The sequence below is a fragment of the Hyla sarda genome, chromosome 1 (genome assembly GCF_029499605.1).
Source record: "Hyla sarda isolate aHylSar1 chromosome 1, aHylSar1.hap1, whole genome shotgun sequence".
Taxonomy (NCBI): Eukaryota; Metazoa; Chordata; class Amphibia; order Anura; family Hylidae; genus Hyla; species Hyla sarda.
Window position 1 is genome coordinate 432,512,001 of NC_079189.1, and position 16,008 is coordinate 432,528,008.

At 43.3% G+C, this 16,008-nt stretch overlaps 1 protein-coding gene across 1 annotated transcript in view; it reads left to right on the forward strand.

Annotated features, from left to right (window-relative positions):
* Positions 1-6,601, forward strand: part of ACADS (acyl-CoA dehydrogenase short chain) — a 38,322-nt gene extending 31,721 nt beyond the window's left edge. The window contains exons 6-10 of the mRNA XM_056530304.1: positions 1,923-2,093; positions 3,214-3,351; positions 3,427-3,522; positions 3,598-3,654; positions 6,201-6,601. Coding sequence (XP_056386279.1) covers positions 1,923-2,093; positions 3,214-3,351; positions 3,427-3,522; positions 3,598-3,654; positions 6,201-6,353 — 615 coding nt within the window. The 3' untranslated portion in view covers positions 6,354-6,601. The remainder of the gene's footprint in view (positions 1-1,922; positions 2,094-3,213; positions 3,352-3,426; positions 3,523-3,597; positions 3,655-6,200) is intronic.
* The last annotated feature ends 9,407 nt before the right edge of the window (positions 6,602-16,008 follow it).

The following is a 16,008-nucleotide window of genomic DNA, read 5'->3' on the forward strand; positions in this document are numbered from 1 at the left end:
TTTCAAGATGGGTGGTGACCATGGCGGCCATTTTGAATCCAACTTTTGTTTTTTTCAATAGGAAGAGGGTCATGTGACACATCTAACTTATTGGGTATTTCACAAGAAAAACCATGATATGCTTGGTTTTAACGTAACTTTATTCTTTCATGAGTTATTTACAAGTTTCTGACCACTTATAAAATGTTTTCAATGTGCTGCCCATTGTGTTGGATTGTCAATGCAACCCTCTTCTCCCACTCTTCACACACTGATAGCAACACCGCAGGAGAAATGCTAGCACAGGCTTCCAGTATCCGTATACACTGCTATATACTACTATATACACCACAGGAGAAATGCTAGCACAGGCTTCCAGTATCCGTATACACTGCTATATACTACTATATACACCGCAGGAGAAATGCTAGCACAGGCTTCCAGTATCCGTATACACTGCTATATACTACTATATACACCGCAGGAGAAATGCTAGCACAGGCTTCCAGTATCCGTATACACTGCTATATACTACTATATACACCACAGGAGAAATGCTAGCACAGGCTTCCAGTATCCGTATACACTGCTATATACTACTATATACACCGCAGGAGAAATGCTAGCACAGGCTTCCAGTATCCGTAGTTTCAGGTGCTGCAGAATGGGCAAAACAAAAATTGGAACAGGACCCTCAGTTTACGCAGAAGGTTTTGTTCAGTGATGAGGCAAACTTTTATGTGAATGGTGAAGTTAACAAACAAAACCTCCGCTATTGGTCTGACACTAACCCACATGGGATAGATCCCTCCAAGACTGTTGGAACACAAAAATTGATGGTATGGTGTGGTATATGGGGTACAAAGATAGTGGGGCCATTCTTCATCAATGGAACCCTTAAGGCCACTGGATATGCGAAATTGCTACATGATGATGTGTTTCCCTCTTTATGCACTGAAGCTGGCACGTTCCCTGAGTTTTTCCAGCAAGATGGTGCACCACCACATTATGGGTGTCAGGTCCGAGCATTCCTAGATGAACGGTTTCCTGGAAAGTGGATTGGTCGTCGTGGGACAGTTGAATGGCCCCCAAGGTCTCCCGATCTGACCCCCTTAGACTTTTATCTTTGGGGTCATCTGAAGGCAATTGTCTATGCTGTGAAGATACGAGATGTGCAGCACCTGAAACTACAGATACTGGATACCAGGGGAGGATGTGATTTCACAGGAAACCAGCAATGATTTCCTAAAATATATCAGTTGCACATAATGTTCACCTCTGAAACCTTTACCTATACAATTAATGCTTGTCCTGTGAACTTGCCTTAAATGTCTGAGTTGGAAAATAGCTTTAAAGGGGTACTCCAGTGGAAAACAATTATTTTAAAATCAACTGGTGCCAGAAAGTTGAACTGATTTGTAAATTAGTTCTAATAAAAAATGTTAATCCATCCAGTACTTATCAGCTGCTGTATCCTACAGAGGAAGTTGAATAGTTCTTTTCAGTCTGACCACAGTGCTCTCTGCTGCCACCTCTGTCCATGTCAGGAGCTGTCCAGACCATTAGCAAATCCCCATAGCAAACCTCTCCTGCTCTGGACAGTTCCTGACATGGACAGAGGTATCAGCGGAGAGCACTCTGCTCAGACAGAAAAGAAATTCAAAAAGAAAAGAACTTCCTGTGGAGCATATAGCAGCTAAGTATTGGAAGGATTAAGATTTTTAAATAGAAGTAATTTACAAATCTGTTAAACTTTCTGGCACCAGATGTTTAAAAAAAAAAGTTTTTCACTGGTGTACCCCTTTAACGACTACCTGTGAAAGTTGGTACATCTGACGGGATACTGTACATGGTACCTGTAATAGGACTAGATAAGTTGTTGACATTTTGAACATTTCTTTCTACAGTAGTTGTGGTCTTAGATGTTATTTGTTCTTTTTTAGGGTATTAGTGCCTTTTTAGTTGAGATGCCAACCCCAGGTTTATCTCTTGGAAAGAAAGAGGATAAGTTGGGAATCCGGGCTTCATCCACTGCTAATTTGATTTTTGAAGATTGCCGCATACCACATGAGAATATTCTAGGACAGCCTGGAATGGGCTTCAAAATTGCTATGGTAAACAGTCGTCTTTATTGTATATATGAAACAACTTGTATTGTATATGTGTTTAAAGCATACTTGATTTAGGTAACTTTTTGATATAAGCTGTCTTATGTGTGAGAAGTAGCAGTATCTCTGGCCAGTATGTGTAACTTTGTATATGGCATGTCTCTCCAGTTTTCCTCACTGTAGGCTTCATCTTTGAATTAAATGGGTTATCCTGTAATAGAAAAGTAGAGCGAATATCTTATAAAACCTGAGGACAAGAGTGGCACTGTTTTTGGATGGTATTGCAGCTCAGTTCCTTAGGTATTGTGTGGTATTACAACTTCTCTCCTTTCATATCTGAGGACAAGGATGGCACTGTTCTTAGAAGAAATTAGTTGTGGTTTAGTATTTCTGGACAATAGCTTTGAGTTGTTCCTGACCTAGTGGCCTAAAATCTGACTGCACACAGAAGATCCTGCTTTACTGTCTCTGTATATTATACACAGAGAAACAGTGGCAGGATGGAGGACGTTATAGAGTACTGAGGTAACTAAACTGTAACTGAAGCTCAGAACAGATTTGTTTCGGAATTAAAACATTTTTTTAGGTCTAGGGATCTAGGTTGTGAGATCAAATACGTATAGTACATTTGGGTAGTGTCTTAGCAGTCCAGTCTTCTGGTTCACTCCAATAACTCCTCCTTTCATATTTCCCCTTATCTCACTATAGACTTGTATGAGCAACATTTAAATGGGTAATCCAGGAATAGAGAAATAGAGCTGATTTCTTCCAAAAAACAGTGCCACACATGTCGTTAGATTGTATATGGTTTTACAACTTGGCTCCATTCACTTCAGTGGAACTGAGCTGCAATACCATGCACAACCTGAAGACAGGTGTAGTGATGTTTTTTGAAGAATTGAGCTCTGGTTCTCTAATCCCGGATAATCCCTTTTAATTGATTTTGGCTTTTTTTTTTAAGTGATTAAAAACTTTAGGTGTGGAGAGCAGGACATGAGTCTGAGAAAGGGGTAAAGAAGCATTTTTCTTAAGTTATATTACAAAGTTTCTTACCTTTAGTTTGTACTATTGAGTTATGCAGATTTTGTTGAAGGACAGTGCCTATTCAGAGCTTCTCTTCTTTTAGCAAACTTTAGATTCGGGGAGGATTGGCATTGCTTCTCAAGCTCTTGGTATTGCCCAGGCTGCTCTGGACTGCGCTGTAGACTATGCAGAGAAGAGGATGGCATTTGGAGCCCCAATTACCAAACTTCAAGCTATCCAGGTCAGCACAGCACCTTCATAGCTATGTGGTTTATCATATTTCTTTTTTCTTCATCTGTTTATTTTTATCTCTCAGTTTAAGCTGGCGGACATGGCCCTAGCTCTAGAGAGCGCAAGGCTCCTGACCTGGAGAGCAGCAATGCTAAAAGATAACAAGAAGCCTTTTACAAAGGTTAGATGTCCTCCATCTTTAAGCATGTACAGCATACTCGTATATCCTACCTTCTAACATATTTTCTTTTATTAGGAAGCTGCAATGGCAAAACTAGCAGCATCTGAGGCTGCCACAATGATATCACACCAGGTATGTTTGATTTGATTTATGAGAATACACTGAGTGATATAGGACTGGATATTGTGCTATGAGGAAGCATGAAATACTGTGGAAACTAAGTGAAGCCAGTTTATACAACATATATTGGCTATGTCAAAAGAATGTATTTGTAATTCTATACAGTGAAAAAAAAAAATATATATATATACTTTTCTTGTATCCAAAGGTTTGTATTGTTTCAGGCGTTTTGTCTTTGGCCGATTACTTAATTATCCCATTCCTGCACATGTACAGAATGCTGGGATCATCACTTTCATGCAAACATTATGTGTTCATAAATATACTGTGTATTAGTATTGGGGACTAGTGCTCAGTTTATGCAGATGTGCTTGAAGGGGTTATCATATGAATTATCTTCATGCTGAAAGGCAGAATGAGATTCCTTCCCTATCTAGCAATTGAGAATGTAGTCCTATTATTCTGGGATGCTACTTCTGAAGGTCTCTGGTCCTTCCTTGACAAGCAAAGCAGAAAGTTAATACTGCCCTACAGAAAACAGAGGATCGCTTCTTAAAGACCTGGTTGTGGGGAGGATGATAGAGCATGTGTGTCCACTAGTACTCCATGCATTATGAGCACATTGTTGTACACTTTAAACAGCAGGTGGCGCCATACTATGCACCGTAAATTCCCTTTGAGAAAAAAAGTTTTTCTGTCTGAATTTGGGTGGTTGGTTCAAAGAAAAACATAAAGAATTCAGGTTAAATTGATGGATTCAGCAAATGTGAACCAGAAACAAATGGTAGAAGAGCACAAATTCATCATTTCCATCTGATTCCTGGTCCTGGTATGACCCTTCAAAACTCTTCCATTTACATGCAGTTAGAAAAAGGAGTGCATAGATGAACGGGCGCCGTTTATTCTTGTACAGTACAGTAATTAGAGCTCTCAGTGCTGGGACCTGTGGACCAATCACATAGTGTCCCCAGCACTCACATACAGGGGATAGGCGTGGCGGCTGCGGGCATAGCCACGCCTATCCGACTGTTGCTCACTATTGTTAAAAGCATTTTTTAGCATCATTAAAGCTGCTAGAAAGCAGCAAAAGGTAGGATTTAACTGTTTTTTCTAACAACTTTGTGAAGCTGGGGCTGGTTTATGGGGGTTAAAACTCATGACAGTTGCGCTTTAACTCAGTGTTTCGCAACCAGTGTGCCTCCAGCTGTTGCAAAACTACAACTCCCAGCATGTACGATCTTATCAGTGCATGCTGGAAGTTGTAGTTTGCAACAGCTGGAAGCACACTGGTTGCGAAACACTGAGTTAAGTAACAAACTCTGTATTTCGCAACCAGTGTGCCTTCAGCTGTTGCAAAAATACAACTCTCAGCATGCACTTACAGCCAAAGGGCATGCTGGGACTTATAGTTATGCAACAGCTGGAGACACGCTGCTGCAACTCCCAGCATGACCTTTGGCTGCCTGTGCATGCTGGGGGTTGTGTTATGCAATAGCTGGAGGCACAAAAATGTGTCTCCAGTTGTTGCATAACTACAACCCCCAGCATGCATAAACTACCAAAGGGCATGCTGTGCATGCTGGGAGTTGTTGCTAAGCAACAGCAGGAGGTCAACCTTACCACCTGCTGCTGCGCTCTGAGGATCCGCCTGCCGCCACCACAGACTCTGCTCCTGGGGCCCCAATCCCACCGCATACGCTCTGTGTCCCCAAGAGGTTAAATCCTGTTCATTGCTATGCATATGCACAACACTGATCAGTATTATCTGCAATCTACTTCTCTGGTCTGCTAGAAGGCAAACCAGAGGAGATTGCTAGGGCCGGCCAAGAGGCTTTTGGCAGCCATTTTGACTCATTGGATACCCATGTTTGTCTGTGGCGGTCCATTGAGTCCCCCCCCCCCCCAAGCCCTGATAATGCCACAAATGCCATGGTCAGTATTTATCATGGCATCTGAAGGGTTGATGGCGGACATCAGCGGGATCGCTGATGTCTGTCACAATCCATGAGGTCCTGGCTGCTAACAGCAGTTGTCTGGTTCCGATCCCAGTATCAGGTGACGCAGTGATCACAGAACCCCTGCAAAGTACATTTATGTCGCTCTGTGCTAAGTACCAGGGCACAGCGACTTATATGTTCATTGTGTGTCCTCTAGGAGTTAAAGTAAACAGTTCAACACCCTTCCCCCCCCCCCCCCCCCCAAGTATTTGGTTTGTGTTTTTTCTTACATATGTATTTGGGTTTCTGTATTTCCTCGGTTATTCTTACTAGAAATGTATGATTGGATGTTGGCAGTAGGGGACTGTCTCTAGACTGTCTGGCACTGTCAACTTTGATTGCATAGTCTCAGGCATTGAATGGACTCTCTTCTGTCTAGTAACGTGTTTAGTCACATGTTTCTAGCAAGAGTAACAGGAACAGAATAACACAAAGCTATAAGAAAATTGTTCCAGAATTGTTATTTTATGGGAAGCAGACAGGTCAGGAGAGAACACATGTCCTCTTTAAATATTTGGTGAGTTACAACTGCTACTGATTTAGTATTTTTGATTTTTCTAGGCCATTCAGATTCTTGGCGGTATGGGGTATGTAACAGAGATGCCTGCTGAACGCCATTATAGAGATGCACGAATCACAGAAATCTATGAAGGCACCAGTGAGATTCAGAGACTAGTTATAACCAACCAACTGCTTAAGGAATATCAACAATAACCATCAGAGGAAAAGATACTGACCGAAATGCCTTAAAGGATAAGAGCCACCAAATCAATATTTACAGTTAGGTCAATAATGCACATCTTATCCATGTCACTGAATTAGAATGTACACGGCAATGTTTTATTTTGAGGAGAATACTGAGACAAGAATTATCTGCCATACAAATACCACTACATTTGGGGGAAAAACTGTTCATGATTAGATAATTTTTATACACAATAAAGTTATGTAAATTTGTATGATTAGGAGAGTTGTAAATCAGCATGGCACTAGCCAGTAACTTTAATGACTGCAATTTCCCCTTAAAGCACTACAGTAGACACGAATGTCATTGTATGTCTGACCTAGCAGAATTACTATTACTGAATTACTATGCACTTTAAGTGTAACCTCCTGGCATCTGTTTATGGGTTACCGCTGGAGAATGGAGTAGGTTACTCAAACATATGCCATCACTTAAGCCATCAGTAGAGAAAATCAAACACGGTCACACATCTATATCTTGTACAAAGATCCTGTGCCTCTCAGGATATGTATAAAACTAACAGGTCATTAGTGTATGTTATTGATCGTAATGTGCAAGCATTCTAGCCACCTATGTGTAGCAGGTCCCTAACATAAAATGGTATGGCTTCAAGTTGCAACCACCACTGTGACATCGGTACCTATATTGGGAATGGTGCAGGTGCATAGCAGCCACAATGCTGCCTGACCTAGCTCAGGGCCATGCCTCCCCACAGACACAGCAGGCACACAGCAGAATACTGCAAATGGGTCTGTTCCTTGCAGTCTTCCAGTCCTCTGACTAGAAGTATATGGTAAATGAGCCTTGCAATCTGTTCAAACTGGTGTGGTGCTATGCAGCTGTCGTGGCGCAGCACAAAGCCTGGGACATTGGGGCAGCTGTGATGTGCAACAGTGTCTGTTTTACTCTATTAATGTCATATTCTATTACATATCTACAGACCAAAAGGGGGAAATTAACAAAACCTATGTAGAGGAAAAGTGGAACAGTTGCCCATAGCAACCAATCCAATTAAAAAGGGCTCTATAAAAGGTGCAATATGATTGGTGGCTATGGACAACTGCTACACTTTTCCTCTGTGCACGTTTTCATAAATCTCCCCCCAAATGTATGTCAAGAATGTCCTTTTGGCTAACATTTCATAAGAACATTTCCCAAGTCGTCTCCATGACAGCACCCGGAGAGATTGCACCTGCCTAATTGGGACAGGAAAAACAGAGTTTAAAACCCCACCACTTCCTCTCCATTCCCAGTGTTTTTCCTGTCCCGAGTAGGGAAGGAATCTCTGAGAGTGCAGGAGCGCTCTTCTGCTGAAAAAGTCGGGGCAGCCCCTTAGAAGTACCTCCGTTACGCTGGCGACCGTCCGACACAAATTCAACTCCTTCTTTGTTTGTCTCCCCTTGCGGCACCCAGGCGGGCTTATGCAGGGGAGACGCGATAGAGGCCGGATTGCGGACCTCGGGTCCTGCCTTCCACTCCCGCTCTGTCCAGCAAGCGGCGGCATCGCAAACCAGAGGACTCTATGGTAGGAACGTCACTTCCGTCGACGTAGGAGTCCTCCGGAGTGCGCTTCCTGCCTCGTGTATGGCGTCTTACGTCACACCTGGCCGGAAAAGAGGCGGGGATTTCAAAAAATCCCCATGAATATAAGGCACAAGGAAATCGCAGAAGGCGCTTACTCTAGAGGAGTAAGCTCTGTAAGAATTCACTCTGGCGCCGCATGGAGTTGCTACGTCCTATTACCCACTGCAGGAGATCTTGTAAGTACTCCTGATGCTGGTTCATTATTTGGCCTTTATCATAATGGATTTCAAGCCTCTATGACTGAAGGTGTCATCTGTCACAGCTGAAGCAATTTCTGCTGCTACAGTCGTTTTTCCATGATGTCTACACCGTCAAAGCCGTGGAGGTTGAGCCCGTGCAGATCCAAATAACCGTGAGTAATGAGGGCCTATAGGGTTTATACCCTGGCCTATCTTCAGAACTACTGTCTGATCCTTTCCTCCCTTTATATTTTAGGGAGAAAAGGATACTCCTATGATTTCTGTAAAAACAAAAGAAGAAAATGTGTAATCTGTAATAATAAACCTCAGGTGTCTTCGGTGTCTTCAAAAAACCACTATGTAAAAAATGTCTTGCCAATTTAGTCTCGGAGGAAACTCCTGATATTATGAAAGATATTAGATCAATGATTGAGTCTGAAATCCAGGCTTCTAAATCCTCTTCAAGTCAGTCGATCCCGTCTGGATCTCAAAAGATCCATTCAAAAACTTAAATGATCTTTCTCCGACTCTGATAATACATCTCATCAGGATATTGAGGAGGGTGAATGTGTAGACAGCCCACAAGAAGAAGAGGATACGGGAATTTAAAAAATTCTGTTTAATCCGGAGGACATTGAGGAGCTTATTAAAGCGGTTAGAGCCACCCTTAACAAGGTACAAGAGGTTAAAACCATTCAGGATGAATTATTCGGAGGTCTAGGTGACCGTAAATCTCCCTCCTTCCCTGTTCATCCGAACATTCATAAGATCATTAATGACGAATGGGCTAGACCAGATAAGGGGTCCTTTATTCCTAAGGTCATTAACCCCTTAAGGACCGGAGGTTTTTCCGTTTTTGCATTTTCGTTTTTTGCTCCTTGCCTTTAAAAAATCATAACTCTTTCAAATTTACACCTAAAAATCCATATGATGGCTTATTTTTTGCGCCACCAATTCTACTTTGTAATGACGTCAGTCATTTTGCCCAAAAATCTATGGTGAAGCGGGAAAAAAAATCATTGTGCGACAAAATTGAAAAAAAAAACGCTGTTTTGTAACTTTTGGGGGCTTCCGTTTCTACGTAGTACATTTTTCGGTAAAAATGACACCTGATATGTATTCTGTAGGTCCATACGATTAAAATGATACCCTACTTATATAGGTTTGATTTTGTCGGACTTTTGGAAAAAATCATAACTACATGCAGGAAAATGTATACGTTTAAAATTGTCATCTTCTGACCCCTATAACTTTTTTATTTTTCCGTGTATGGGGCGGTATGAGGGCTCATTTTTTGCGCCGTGATCTGAAGTTTTTAACGGTACCATTTTTGCATTGATAGGACTTATTGATCACTTTTTATTCATTTTTAAATGATATAAAAAGTGACCAAAAATGCACTATTTTGGACTTTGGAATTTTTTTGCGCGCACGCCATTGACCGAGCGGTTTAATTAATGATATATTTTTATAATTCGGACATTTCCGCACGCGGTGATACCACATATGTTTATTTTTATTTTTATTTACACAGTTTTTTTTTTTTATTGGAAAAGGGGGGTGATTCAAACTTTTAATAGGGGAGGAGTTAAATGATCTTTATTCACTTTTTTTTTTCACTTTTTTTTTGCAGTGTTATAGGTCCCATAGGGACCTATAACACTGCACACACTGATCTTCTATGTTGATCACTGGTTTCTCATAAGAAACCAGTGATCAACGATTCTGCCGCATGACTGCTCATGCCTGGATCTCAGGCACTGAGCAGTCATTCGGCGATCGGACAGCGAGGAGGCAGGAAGGGGCCCTCCCGCTGTCCTGTCAGCTGTTCGGGATGCCGCGATTAGCCGCGGCTATCCCGAACAGCCCGACTGAGCTAGCCGGGAACTTTCACTTTCACTTTTAGCCGCGCGGCTCAGCTTTGAGCGCGCGGCTAAAGGGTTAATAGCGCGCGGCGCCGCGATCGGCGCTGCGCGCTATTAGAGGCGGGTCCCGGCTTCACTATGACGCCGGGCCCGCCATGATATGACGCGGGGTTACTGTGTAACCCCGCGTTATATCAGAAGAGCAGGACCAATGACGTACCGGTACGTCATTGGTCCTTAAGGGGTTAAGAGACGTTATCCCTTTGCTGAGACTGACTCAACTAACTGGGACTCTATTCCAAAAGTCGACGCTCCCATAGCCAAGGTGGCCAAAAATACCTCCTTGCCATTTGAAGACTCCTCTCAGTTAACCCCTTCCCGCTATTGGACGTATGCATACGTCCAGGCGAATTACACGTTCGCGCAAATGGACGTATGCATACGTCCAAGCGATCTCCTGCTCTGCCACGGGCAGCGCAGGAGATCGCGGGTGGGACTCAGCTGTCAATCACAGCCGGAGTCCCACCGCAGCTGCCGGGGCCGCGATCGCGCCGGTCCCGGCAGCATTAACCCCATAGATGCCGTGATCAGTTCTGATCACGGCATCTACGGTGTTTGCAGGGGGAGCGCTCTCCCCCTGCCCATCAATCGCGGCGCCGCGATAAAATAAGGGGGATCGGGGGTGTCCAAGACACCCTCAATCCCCCTTGAAGAGATAGGAGTGAGGTGGCAGGGTTGCCACCCCTCCTATCCCTGCTATTGATCGGCGGAGCGGCCGACCAATAGCAGACTGGGGGCGGGGGGGGTTAAAGTTCGGTTCCCCCCGCTATGCCCACCCATCGGTGTCCGGGCACAGCGGGGGGAACCGTGTAATAGCGGCGGCGGCAGCGGCGGTCACTTACCTGGCGGCGGCGGCTGTGATCATGGCGGCGGTGGAGGTAAGTATGACGCCGTGTGTGCAGAGTCTGTTGCCTAGCAACATCTGCAGGGCGACAGTTTGGAGAGTGGTCTCTAAACTGTCGCCCTCCAGATGTTGCAAAACTACAACTCCCACCATGCCTTGACAGCTGTTTGCTGTGTTGGCATGCTGGGAGTTGTAGTTTTGCAAGATTTAGAGGGGTTCAGGCTGGAGATCACTGACAGTGGTCTCTAAACTGTAGCCCTCCAGATATTACAAAACTACAACTCCCAGCATGCCCAGACAGCAGTTTGCTGTCTTAGCATTCTGAGATTTGTAGTTTTGCAACATCTGGAGGGCCACAGTTTAGAGACCACTGTCAGTGATCTCCAGCCTGAACCCCTCTAAATCTTGCAAAACTACAACTCCCAGCATTCAGGAACAGCAAATGGCTGTCTCGGCATGCTGGGAGTTGTACTTGCGTGCCTCCAGCTGTTGCATAGCTACATCTCCCAGCATTCCCTTTGGCAATCAGTACATGCTGAGAGTTGTAGTTCTGCAACAGCTGGAGGCACACTGGTTGGGAAATACCGAGTTAGGTAATAGGTTCTATTACCTAACTCAGTATTTTCCAACCAGTGTGCCTCCAGCTGTTGCAAAACTACAACTCCCAGCATGCACGTTCTGTCAGTGCATGCTGGGAGTTGTAGTTCCCCCCCCCCCCCCCCCTCCCATGTGAATGTACAGGTTACATTCACACTGGCGACGGATTACAGTGAGTTCCCTGCTTCAAGTTTGAGCTGCAGCCGCAGCTCAAACTCCTAGCCGGAGACTCAGTGTAATCCGCCGTCAGTGTGAATGTAACCTAAAAACACTACACTAACATAAAATAAAGAGTAAAACACTACATATACACACGTACACTACATATACACACGTACACTAAAATTTTTAATTTGCACAGCCCACTGTTCCAAAGATCCGTCAAATGCCAGTGGGGTTTAAATTCTCCCTGCACCCCTTATTACCTTCCGTGAGGGGTGTAGTTTTAAAAATGGGGTCACATGTGGGGGGGGTCCACTGTTCTGGCACCACGGGGGGGCTTTGGAAATGCACATGGCCAAATTCTCTCTCCAAAAGCTCAATGATGCTCCTTCTCTTCTGAGCATTGTAGTTCGCCCCCAGTGCACTTCACGTCCACTTATTGGGTATTTCCATACTCAGAAGAGATGGGGTTACAAGTTTTGGGGGGTATTTTCTGCTATTATCCCTTGTAAAAATGTAAAATTTGGGGGAAAACAAGCATTTTAGTGTAAAAAATTTTTTTTTTTTTTTACATATGCAAAAGTCGTGAAACACCTGTGGGGTATTAAGGTTCACTTTACCCCTTGTTACGTTCCCCAAGGGGTCTAGTTTCCAAAATGGTATGCCATGTGGGTTTTTTTTCTGTCCTGGCACCATAGGTGCTTCCTAAATGCGGCATGCCCCCAGAGCAAAATTTGCTTCCAAAAAGCCAAATGTGACTCCTTCTCTTCTGAGACCTGTAGTGCGCCAGCAGAGCACTTTTCATCCCCATATTGGGTGTTTTCTGAATCGGGAGAAATTGGGCTTCAAATTTTGGGGGGTATTTTCTGCTATTACCTTTTTTAAAAATGTAAAATTTTTGCTAAACCAAGCATTTTTGGTAAAAAAAAAAAATTTTTTTTTACATATGCAAAAGTCGTGAAACACCTGTGGGGTATTAAGGTTCACTTTATCCCTTGTTACGTTCCTCAAGGAGTCTAGTTTCCAAAATGGTATGCCATGTCGTTTTTTTTTTGCTGTCCTGGCACCATAGGGGCTTCCTAAATGCGACATGCCCCCCGAGCAAAATTTGCTCTCAAAAAGCCAAATATGACTCCTTCTCTTCTGAGCATTGTAGTTCGCCCGTAATGCACTTCAGGTCAACTTATGGGGTACCTCCATACTCAGAAGAGATGGGGTTACAAATTTTGGGGGGTACTTTCTGCTATTAACCCTTGCAAAAATGTGAAATTTGGGGGGAAACACACATTTTAGTGAATTTTTTTTTTTTTTTTTTTACATATGCAAAAGTCATGAAACACCTGTGGGGTATTAAGGCTCACTTAATTCCTTGTTACGTTCCTTAAGGGGTCTAGTTTCCAAAATGGTATGCCATGTTTTTTTTTTTTTTTTTTTTTTTTGCTGTTTTGGCACCATAGGGGCTTCCTAAATGCAACATGCCCCCAAAAAACCATTTCAGAAAAACGTACTCTCCAAAATCCCCTTGTCGCTCCTTCACTTCTGAGCCCTCTACTGCGCCCACCGAACAATTTACATAGACATATGAGGTATGTGCTTACTCGAGAGAAATTGGGCTACAAATTCAAGTATAAATTTTATCCTTTTACCCCTTGTAAAAATTCAAAAATTGGGTCTACAAGAACATGCAAGTGTAAAAAATGAAGATTTTGAATTTTCTCCTTCACTTTGCTGCTTTTCCTGTGAAACACCTAAAGGGTTAAAACGCTTACTGAATGTCATTTTGAATACTTTGGGGGGTGTAGTTTTTATAATGGGGTCTTTTATGGGGTATTTCTAATATGAAGACCCTTCAAATCCACTTCAAACCTGAACTGGTCCATGAAATATAGCGAGTTTGAAAATTTTGTGAAAAATTGTAAAATTGCTGCTGAACTTTGAAGCCCTCTGGTGTCTTCTAAAAGTAAAAACTCATCAATTTTATGATGAAAATATAAAGTAGACATATTGTATATGTGAATCCAAAAAAAAAATATTTGGAATATCCATTTTCCTTACAAACAGAGAGCTTCAAAGTTAGAAAAATGCAAAATTTTCAATTTTTTCATCAAATTTTGGGATTTTTCACCAATAAAGGATGCAAGTTACCACAAAAATTTACCACTATGTTAAAGTAGAATATGTCACGAAAAAACAATCTTGGAATCAGATTGATAAGTAAAAGCATTCCAGAGTTATTAATGTTTAAAGTGACAGTGGTCAGATGTGCAAAAAAGGGCTGCGTCCTAGAGGTGAAAATGGGCTGTATCCTTAAGGGGTTAAAGGATCCAATGGACTGAAAAACAGAGGGTCTCTTAAAGAAGTCTTGGGAGGCAGCAGCTACGATGCTTAGACCTAATGTAGCTTCTACTTGTGTAGCCAGAACCTTGGGTGTTTGGATTGACCAACTGCAGCTACACTTACAGGGCGATACCCCTAAAGAGGATATAATTGCAACTCTCCCTATTCTTAAAATGGCTACCAATTTTCGCGCAGATGCATCTGCAGAATCTGTCAGATTATCTGCCCGCACTGCTGTCCTGTCAAATATTTCAAGAAGGGTGCTCTGGTTAAAATCCTGGACAGGGGATGTTGCCTCCAAAAACAAATTGGCCATCCTTCCTTTTTATGGACAATTTGTTCTTGGAGCTGACTTAGATAATATCTTGGCTAAGGCCTCGGACAATAAAAAAGGTTTTCCCAAAGAGAAAGCTCAACCAAAAAAGACCCCCTTTCGCCTCCTTTCTCAAATTAATCAGCCCTATAGAGGTAAGGGCAAAACAGGCTGTTGGTCCTATGGGAAAGGAGGTAGAGGGAGAGGCTTCTTGTTTAACCCCAACCAGTCTAGCACTGGTGGAGTTAAACAATGATGCCATTCCAGGAGGGGCGAGATTGTTATCCTTCACCCACATTTGGGAATCAATGATTCCCAACCCTTGGATAATCAACATAATCCAAGAGGGTTACAGGGTAGAGTTCTCCTCTCCCCCAAGATTTGTGGTAATCAAATCCCCAGGTTCCCTAGCCCTAATCATTCAGGGGGTCCAGAATCTATTGAGTTTAGGGGCAGTCATAGAGGTCCCAAAAAAACTGAGTGGTTCAGGTCATTATTCCCATCTGTTTTCTAATCAAGAAGCCAAATGGGAAATTCAGGACCATCATCAATCTGAAACCCTTAAAGGAAAACTGTCACATATTTTCTCCCGCACTATCCACCTTGGTCTGATCCGCACCGCCGTTCGCCCGCAATTGTAGTTTTTAATCTCTGTGTATATCCTGCTGTAACTGGCAAAGGCGGGGCTTCTGCGGGCTAACGGACACTGACGTCAGCGCCGCTCATGAATATTCATCCCTCCCTCTGGTTAGGAGCGGCGAAGAGAGGGAGTACAGGAGGGATGAATATTCATGAGCGGCGCTGACGTCAGTGTCCGTTAGCCCGCAGAAGCACCGCCTTTGCCAGTTACAGCTGGATATACACAGAGATTAAAACTACAATTGCGGGCGAACGGCGGCGCGGATCAGACCAAGGTAGGGCTCGTTTTAATCAGCGTCTCCCGCACTATTCAGCAATACCTGTGGATAGTGCGGGAGAAAATTACCACGTATTACCACCTCCCTATCCACATAGACTCACAACCCCTTTCTAAGATTCGCCATCCAGTGGGACGGAAGAGTCTACCATTTTCAATTTGTTTGTCTGCCCTTCAGGCTCTCCTCGGCCCCCCGCATTTTCATAAAAGTGATAGCGGAAGTGGTGGCAGTTCTCAGTTCTTATTTGGACGACATAATGATTGTGGCAGACTCTGTTCTTTACCTAAAAGAACGGCTCAGGTCCTTCAGGATCTCGGCTGGATCTTGAACCTAGACAAATCCAACTTGCTACCAAGTTGCTAACTCTTGCACGTTAATCCTTATCACCCCCTTTTGGCCCAAAAGAAGTTGGTTTCCTCTTCTAAAATACATGAGTGTGGAAGATCCAATACGGTTTCCTCCTCGTCCAGATCTACTAACCCAAGGTCCAGTCCAGCACAGTCAGGTTCATACCCTCAGCTTAGCGGCCTGGAAACTGAGAAGCTCCCACTAGAAAGAAAGGGTTTCTCTGAAAGAGTCATTAACACCCTGCTAGCCAGTCGCAAGTCTTCCACCTGTAAGAGCTATTCTAAGGTTTGGAAAAAAATACATTTCCCTGGTGTGGGTCTTCTTTTTCACTTGAATCCCCTAACATTTCTCAGATACTTACATTTCTGCAAGATGGCTTTGACTTGGGTCTTTCTCCAAACACTTTAAAAGTGCAGGT